This window comes from Oxyura jamaicensis, chromosome 1 (assembly GCF_011077185.1).
Source record: "Oxyura jamaicensis isolate SHBP4307 breed ruddy duck chromosome 1, BPBGC_Ojam_1.0, whole genome shotgun sequence".
Taxonomy (NCBI): domain Eukaryota; kingdom Metazoa; phylum Chordata; class Aves; order Anseriformes; family Anatidae; genus Oxyura; species Oxyura jamaicensis.
In genome coordinates this window covers 150,702,773-150,712,170 of record NC_048893.1, presented here as the reverse complement: position 1 = coordinate 150,712,170, position 9,398 = coordinate 150,702,773, and the positions used below count along the sequence as shown (strand labels likewise).

The window sequence follows — 9,398 nt, the reverse complement described above, 5'->3', positions numbered from 1 at the left end:
TAAGAAAGTTGCCCTAGCGCTGCCAGGCATCTAATGAATAAATGGAGTAAATGAAGACATTCTGTGATTAAATAGCATAGATGAGCAATCAGCTCGAGCACAACATGCCTTACATGTTAACGCACTATAATGTAGGGGCTGTACGAGGTTTATATTTGGATGTGAGGTGCTTGTAACTGGCTTTTACAAAATACGGAGAACTGAGCGCGGATAAAGTGGTGTTTTTGGCAAAGGAACGCCCGCAGCGCCCGAGGTGCCTCAGGACAAACGGCCGCGGGGCCGTTCTGGAACGTTCGCGGCCATTCGGGACCGTTGGGGGGTCCGGGCCGAGCCTCGCCTCATGGCCCGGTCGCCCCGCTCACCTGGCGGAGCCCCCTTTCCCCCCTCATTGGCTGCCTTCCGCCCCGCCCCCGCCGCCTCATTGGCTGGCTCCGCCGCCCCCCCGGGCGCTATTGGTCTCCTCCCGGTACCTGGAGGGGAGCGAGGAGCGGCTCCCTCTCCGCCCTCGCTTACTCTCCCCCCGCTCCCATTGGCGGCACGGCCAGCGTGCCGGGCCCGCCCATTGGCTGCTGGGCCGGCCGCGTGCCCGGATTGGTGGGCGGCTGCGCGGCGCCCCGCCCCGCGGGGGGCAGAGCGGCGCGTTTGGGCTGGAGAGTTGCCGGCGCCGCTCGGCAGCGCGGTGCTGCGGGCGCCGAGAGTCGGGTGCCCGCTGCTGCCGGCCGGGGACCGCGGGGCGAGGCATGGCCGCACCGGGCTGAGCCGAGCCCGGGGCGGCGAGCACCATGCCGCCGGCCGCCGAGCGAGGGGAGCCGGGCGGGACGTCCGCCCTGGCAGCGGCCGGCAGCGCCTGAGCCCGCGCTGCACCGCACCGCACGGCTCCGTGCCCTGCGCGTCGCCATGGACGAGCGCTTCAACAGGTGGCTGCTGCCGCCGCTGCTGACGCTGCTCTTCCTGCTCATCGTCTACCAGTACGTGTCGCCCGCCTGCCCCGGTGCCGCCTGCCCCCGCCGTCCGCCGGCCTCCGCTGCCCGCCGCGGAGGGGACCCGGCGGACGAGGAGGAGGCGGAGGAGGCGGTGGCGGCGGCGCTGCCGCGGCTGGTGCCCAAGTTCCCGTTCGCGCGCGGGGAGCTGTGCCGCCGGGTGCGCTTCGACATGCGGGGCCGCGACGTGATCGTCTTCCTGCACATCCAGAAGACGGGCGGCACCACCTTCGGGCGGCACCTGGTGCGCAACATCCGCCTGGAGCAGCCCTGCTACTGCCGCGCCGGGCAGAAGAAGTGCGCCTGCCACCGCCCGGGCGGCGACAAGGACACCTGGCTCTTCTCCCGCTTCTCCACCGGCTGGAGCTGCGGGCTGCACGCCGACTGGACCGAGCTCACCAGCTGCGTGCCCGCCGCCATGGAGCGCCGGGGCTGCGCCGGCAACCGCACCCTCAGGTCAGCCGCGGGGGGGGGGGGGGCCGGGGGCGCGAGGCAGCGGCCGTTAAACGGCGCGCGCCCGGCCGTTAGCGGGGGAGGGGCCCCTCACAGACCCCCCCCCCTCACTTTCACCTCACGGCGTTTCGGCGGGAAGCGCCCGTCGGTGAAAACGGAGCGGCTAATAAATAATAAATTAATAAATAACTGAGGGTTACGTGTCCGGGGTCCGCCGTCCCGCTCGCTCCCCGGGGGGAGGTGTGCGTCTTGTTCCCCAACTTGTGCCAGGGACCGAGCCCTGCCCGCTTCTTCGCGAGTTTCTCTCAGCCACGCACCTTTAGAAACTTTATTTTTTAAAATAAAAGCACAACCTTCACCGAAACCCTCCTGCGTATACACGAGTGCCTCCGCAGCCTTGTAATTAGTATCCGGCAGTCCTCAAAGCATCTTTTTTTCTCCCCGTTTCAGGGCAGCAGGCGGGATGGTTGAGTGCCCGTCGCCTGCTGCCTGGGAAGCTGGAAGGTTGTCGTGGGGGAAAAATCGCCGTGCGAATAAATATCCCCGGTGACGCGGGCTGTAGGCACCGCTTCTCTTCGTGTTAGCTTGCGCTGGGCATTTGTCGGGTCTTGGAAACAAATCTTTTCTGTTTTGAAGTGGGAAAGTTGTCCTTCGGCCGTCTCTGCGTGCAGGATAGCTGTAGGCGATTCACTAAGTTTCAGGCTTTGTTCGGTCTTATTTACCATTCAGTCACGTTTCCAGGCTAGAGTTAGGTCCTGTCGTTGTCTGTATGACAGACCCTGAACATGTGCAGTAACAAAGTAGCAGATCAATTCTCTCTTAAACTTTATAATGATTGCAGCTTCAATTTATGTAAAATACTTGAGGGGGAAAAAAAAAAGTCTTTTTTTTAAAGTTATATAGCTTTCCAGATAACACAAGGTTCTTCCATTTTACTACCCATCTTAATTTTATGAGCCTGCAGACTGTACATTTTTATCAGGACCGCTCACACATTGCTTTTGGTCTTGTAAAAACACGCAGCCCATGACGCCCACAGACTCATTTTCCCTGGTCCTCTTCATCACCAAGATAGCTGGCTGCTGTTGTTGAACAACTCAAAGATGGCTTGATGTGAGCATCAAAGATGATAACAGATCCTCCCATACCACATAGCTCCGCACGTTTGGCGTGATTCCAGCCACGATGATGTAATGTTGAGTGCTGGGGACTTGTGCTGGACTTGCAGCGTGCTGTTAAGGCAACTCATGCAATTTTATGAAAGATGTTCAGCTGGGGATAAATAGAACGTATGGCTTCATGTGCTAGTGGAAGAGAAATGCTGTGAACGTCTTCAAGGACAAAATAGCTTGGTGGCAACAGTACAGCGTCAAGGAATATTCAATAAAATCGTAATGGAAACCAAGGAGGGGAGGAGGAAGAGTAATACAGAAATGTCTGAGAATACTCTACCTGCCGCTGGCATCCTCTTTTATTTTTGTTTGTCATGAAGAGTAGTAGTAAGTAAATAACCAAGTGCTAAATTCGATGGCGAAGATCGCAAATGGGCGGTAAAACTGAAGTAGTCATTTTTATACTTTTAGGTAGAAAACATGATTATATTAATTGAAAACTTTGAGTTGAATCACAAAGCAGGTCATGGTGATTATTCAGTTGTTTGTTAGTAATTATTCTGACTGAATAAAAAGACAAGTAGTGACACTTGAACAGTTACAGCCAAAGTGTTTTCTTAATATTTTTTAGTTGAGTTAGGGAATGCTTTGGTTAGTATGGCATCTTACTTGGGCTTTCTGGATTTGTCTTCACGTAAGCGAGGGAAGTGCTGTGAATACTTATTGGTCGTTTCATTCCACTACTTGCTCCTTCTTGCTGTATTATATGCTGTTCTGGGCAGACATCTTTTTCTTTTTATCACTGCTTTCTCTTTATAGTCGTGTAGCTTGACTTCATATTTTTTTCAAGGAGTTTTAAAATGAACTATCAGATAACCCTGAAGTATGGAGTGGCTCTGCTGTGAATGTCTTTGCTCCTGGTAAAGTTGGAATCAAGCCTAAAATACTTTGCTGGAGGACTGTACTATTAGAGGCATACATCTAGGTCTATTTTAATGTATGAACTGAAAATTGAGCGTGAGGTGACCGTGTGCCTAAAATAAGCAAGGAACTAGCGTATGAGCCTAAGTAGAGCACAGTGATTTTTTTTTATTATTTTTTTTAGTAATCCTTTAGAGCTTCTGAACGTATTTTAGACATTAGACTTCCCAGATTAGCTTAGCTTTTCTCTTCAGCCTTCTAGCAGTGGAGCCAGGAAATTAGGCTAAATTGGTTAGGTATACGACACTGGATTTTCTTTGTGGCTGGGAGGGCAACAGGACAAACCAAATGATGAATTTGGTACCTGGGTGTATGAGCACTTGTGTAATATATTTGAATATGCAGTGAGGATGATTTTATTTTTTCCTTCATAGCAAGGTATTGATATAATCTATTATTTCAGATCTCAATATATGTAATTGATCTTTAACCACAAAGAAAGGATAAGCAATTCAGGGTGTAAATCTCTGAATTCTAAAATCTTGCTGCTTAGAGTGCTGGTGATAGTGTAGCATAAGTAAAGATTAAATAAGCGAGAGCCTTGTTTAATCTTATATTTTATTTGCTATTTTGTTGTACATTAGGTGAAGTCCTAACTTTTGACAGAGGTTTGTAGAAGAGTCCATGGAAAAAATAAGGGAGGGAATGGCCCTAAGGGTTTGAGGAAGTACGTGAAGCCCTACTTCACCCTGGATTTGTTTTCCTTCATGAGCAGCGTGCTTACAGAACTATTACATCTCTAAGATCTCATTGGGATATTGCAGAGACCTGATCTTGGCTTTTTTCATTTTCTGGTGTTTGAGTTTTGAAATCTTGTATCTGAAGAAGGAACTCAGGGCAGAAGCTGCCATTGTGACCCAGCAACTTGAACTCTTGAAGCCCAAACACCAACTCTAATTTTAAGGTTGCTGGACCTTTACCTCTATGGGACTTACGATGTGACGTGTCCTGGGTCCAGCCTAGGTGCTTCAGTGTGAAAAGTTGTTTGTCTGTGTATTGGATGCTGATGTGAAGTTCAGAAATATTTATCAAACTCTTTGTTATATTTGGAATCAAAGCTATTATTTTGAATGATGTTACTTTAAAACAAATAAAGGCACTGCAAAACTTTTAATTTCTTCAGTCATTTACATGTTTTAATTTGGAGGATGTGAAATGTTATGTTGAAACACTAAGTGTTTACAGGATAGTGCTGTTAGTTTCTAACACTAATGTGCAGCTTTCCCTCTTACAACAGTTGTGTTCTGGACAGTGAGGATATTGAGAAGAGTATGCAGTTGATATGGTCTGAAATTAAACTCATATTAATGTGGTTTTCAGCTCAGTGTTGCAAATAATATAATTAGAACACTGACTTCTCTCATGAGGATGCTGTTAGGTTCACATGGAAGCTCTTACATCAGTAGCAAACCCCCCATACATTTCACAGGAGACTTATTGCTGTACCCTGTGCATGCGATTTGGGTTATTTTCTGTGCCTTCCAAAAATGGCTGTTACAGGAGAAAGTCATGGAATGGTGCACAATCTTTTTGTAAGGAACACTCCTTTATCTCGTTAGATATTTGCTCTGACCTCTCTGTCCTCACAGCTGATGTGTTTAGTTCTACCTTGGGAACTTAGCTTTCCTTCAGAGGCTATGGAGCTTCAACTGATCTTTATTGAGGAAAGAGAAATGACGTTAGATGTCCAGATTGGGATGCCATGGAAGAGTTGCTCTCAAGTCTGAGCAAGTGCCATTAGGTTGCCTCTGTAGACAGTAGGTAGGAGCACAGTAATACAGCCAGCCCTTCAGAGGGGCTAAAGACATGGCTGAGACCTGATGAATTTTCCTCTGGAGGGGCAGCTATTCCTTTCCGTGACTACAAAGGAAGACTGGAGGGGCTGGTTTGGGCTAGATGTTTAAAACTCGATGGGAAGTATTGCACATCTCACATTGCAGACACATGGTCCTAACTGATGTCTGCCTCTCAAGGTACCAGGTAAAACCTAGTGTGTGGCACACAGTTTGCTTGGCCTCTGTGCCTTATGTATGAGGGACTGAAAGGGGACCTTCAGAAGTTCTTATCAAGGCACACTTTCTCCCTTGCTGGTGTCTGTAATATCATTAATAATTATTCATTATTACTTATTACTAGTTTGATTAAATTAGGAAGGTAATCTTTTAAACTGCACACTTGAGAGAACACTTCATTGAAACTGTTGTCTAATTTTCATATATGAAACAGTGAAATTAGTCTAATTCTGTAAACCACACGAGTTTTATTATCAGTGCAGTGTAGTCTTCTAAAGTATTGATATTCATTAGTTTTCTTCTATTATACTTGCCAGTTCTTCATGTCTGTTTAACTTGCCGTATGCTCTGTTAGCTTATGGAAGTATAAATCACCAGTAAACCCATGAGTCACAGAACTGGGAGAGTTAAATAGAAATTAGCAGGTTCCTTTTTCCTCTGATGCAGTCCAATTGAGGTTTTTTAAAGCTCTAGCAATAAGAGAGCATAAGATGGACTCCTTTCTTTGCAGCCATGGTAACTGTGATCATCACAAACACGTAAGAAGAGTGCTAATTGAAAATTAAGACTATGCTGAAGGTAAGGAGGAGAAGAGAACAAAAAGCTTCAAGTGTTTAAACTGAAAAAACCTGCAAATTCTCTCTTGCATCTTGGTATCTTCTGAAATGAATGTTAGCTAGTGAGCTTTCCCCCCCCCCTCATAAATTTAAGGAACAACAAGGGTTGAGAAACTTCTTGTGATTCTGCTACTGACAGTCCGACATGGTGATTTTTTTTTTTAGTTACCTTAATTGTTGGTCACTTTAGAAGAGCCCTCAGTAATCCCTTCTAGGGTTTCAATATCCTTACAGTTGGAAAGTGGTACTGTCTTCCCTCCAGTGCTCAGTGAGATATTTTTTTTTTGAGGGACATGGAGAACAAATTGATCCCTTGCTTTTTATTTGCCTGCTAGGTACTTCAGTTCTTAGGAAGTCCTCTTTCAACGTTCCCTTACTGAAAAAAATAACCCAGTCCAGCTCATTGTATATTTCTTTTAGGTCATTTTTATTGTTTTTCTACTTTTTTGGGTTTATGTCAGTTGTTTTCTTGAAATGTGATGCTTCAGTGGTGGTACAATATTTCATCCATATATGTAGTACAAAGTAGAGCAGGAAAGATTACTTCATTTATTCTGGAAGTCATGCTTGTGGGTTGTCCATTTCAGTGATATTTGCTCATTTTGCAGTTGTGTGACATTGACTGTCCAGCTTGGGATTTAGACACTATTTATTTTCTCAGACTACTTAAATTTCCCATTGTCTTTTTCACATGACTCATTATTTCTGTTTAAGTATAGAGCTTTGTGCTCATCCTCACTTGATTTTGTTCCTCTTCTGCCAGTTTCTAATTTGCAAAATTGATTTGAATTTTAATTTTGTCCTTCCTAGCTTTATATCATCGACATATTTAATAAATGTGTTCTGTATTCAGCACCCATGTTGTTGATGCAAACGTTGAATAGAATTAAATCCCATTGTAATAATCTTTTGTTTGGTAGAACTCCCTGCAACGCAGTTCTCAGAGTTGTGCCCCTGCCACATTATTATTATTATTTTGCTAGGCAGTGTTTTTCTAGCGTATGACACTAATTGGAAGTGTTGTCTAGTCATGCTATTTTTTTAAAAGTGTTTCCTTCTTGCTCTTTCTCTTTAAATTGCTGTATTTTTAGAAGGAAATTTGACTTGATCCAGCTTGACTGAGATTACAATGCTGTCTGGTAATCTTTTATTCTATGTGTCTTAAGCTCTTTGTTTTAGAAATCATGGCCACTGGAGTTAAGGTGAGTGCTGTTTCCCGCATCCTTTTAAAAGAGGCTGTTTACCTTTCTCAGCCCTCTGATTCTTCACACTTCCTTCCTAAGCTTCCTATGCCAGCCTTGGTTCTGTGACTGGTTCTGACACCTTGATTAGTACTCTTGGGTGGGGATTATTTTTAATTCCCCAAAGCTGTTTCTTTCTAGATGTGTAATTTATGTACTTGCTAACTGTTGTATTTCACTATTTTCTTCTTTCTATTGGAACGACAGCCTTTCACCGGTGTTTTTTCAAGGGGGTCTGATGCTAATGAGACACTGAACTCTTCCATCTTACATAAAGTGTTCAAAATGTTCGTCTTGTTATTTGTTTGACCTGATTGTAGAATATATTCCTAGAATATTATCCTTTACTGTGTACTTATTTCACTTTTCATTGTCCAGTCTAACTTATTCCAACTTGAGCATAAAGACCTTTCATATTCTCTTTGCGAGTCTGCTTTTGTTTCTAATTCCTTCTTGTGCTTAAAAGCATGTTGTGGTTGAGCCTACTTTCTTTGCATTACTGTTAATTGTGCTTGTGACTGTTTATTGTTTGAGAAACTAGCAACTCTCCCCAGCTTTTTGCACTGTCCTTGTCTGCTGTGAGATGTCTGCCCTCCAACCCAACCTCAGGAGCGGCAGACGAATGATTGATAGGGATGTAGCTTTCCAGCATTGTGGTTGTTGCGGCTCTGGAAAACTTTTGACCCAAAGTCTTGTTTGTCTTGAGACTGTTGGGGCTGTAGCAATAAGCCTCAGCAGGCTGCCTTGTGTGGGGGCTACAAAAATGACTAGAACTCATGTTTTCTGCTCGTTGCTAGTGTTGATGAAACAATGGTCAGCACTAATTTGGTTAGGAATTGATTGTTGTCATTCACTGTAACTTAGGGATACCTGTGAAACTTGTACCTCCTTGCCTTGAAATTTACAGAACGTGTTATGAACATAATCAATCACTTGAGCAGTAGTTCTTCTCATCTCTGGAAGAGAGCTTTACCGTGTTTTACCCAAGTGAATTATCTTGCTCCTTTCATGCAGACCTTGCTGCCTCTTTTTGATTTTTTAGTCTTACAAATTGGATGGGTTTTTGTTGTCTCCTGGATATCTTATTCTGAAAAATAGGCTAATATACTTTTTGAAATGAAGGAGCTATTCTCTTCTTTGTGCAGGAGCCAGTCAAAGAGAGTCAGGGGGAGACAAGTGGAAGTGTCAGTACTGTCCCCTAGGGCTGCCCAGTGTTACAAGACAGCAGCTGTTTTGACTCCTGTGTTAATAAGATGCTTTTTAATTTGTATTATTTAGCTGCCTAACTTAATTTCCAATCCTCTTGAGCAGGGTATTGATTAAAACTGAATTCTTACATCATTTTAGGTATACGTGTTGGTCTGAGGTGGAATGGGAAAAGTTTCTGAGTAGTGCCAATAGAAGTTAAATCTGTGGACAGAGACAGTGGCAGCAATAGGGATAAAATCATAAACTCACTCTGATTTTTGAGACCCCTGTGGGGGAAAGGGGTTTCTCTGCCAGCTTGGTGCTGTTAATCGCAAAGGAGTGCAATGAAAAGGGTGGAGAGCCATTTGAACTAAATGTCTTCTCCCCTCAAGTGTGCAGGCAACTTTTATATGTTGCCCTCTAAGAGAGTAAAACATTTCCTCTTGGAGCATGGTGCAGCAATGACACTGAACTGAGCTCCTAATGTAAAGGTTTTGCTCTCTGTTCAGCATGAGACTTGATGAAAGGAAGGGAACTGGCGTTCTTCAGTGCATCTAGCATTGCATTTGAGCTGCTGCCTGCTTTCTGGAAGCATTTACACCCCAAGCTTAGGAATTCCTGCATTATGTGCTAAACTAAATTGACTGTCTTAATGTCCTGAGTTGCTTTAGAAGGTAACTGAAAGTTCTGTCACAGTTCTGTAATTGCTGAACAAGGTTTTCAGACACAGCGTAGGAGGCTGATTTCGTGACCTAAGGGTCTAATTTGGCCTATCTGTATGATAGTGATTCAGCATTGACATGATTACTGATAT

General features: G+C 45.1%; 1 protein-coding gene across 1 annotated transcript in view; it reads left to right on the top strand.

The window, feature by feature from the left end:
- The first annotated feature begins 653 nt into the window (after positions 1-653).
- Positions 654-9,398, top strand: part of HS6ST3 (heparan sulfate 6-O-sulfotransferase 3) — a 304,705-nt gene continuing 295,960 nt past the window's right edge. The window contains exon 1 of the mRNA XM_035319224.1: positions 654-1,436. Coding sequence (XP_035175115.1) covers positions 898-1,436 — 539 coding nt within the window. The 5' untranslated portion in view covers positions 654-897. The remainder of the gene's footprint in view (positions 1,437-9,398) is intronic.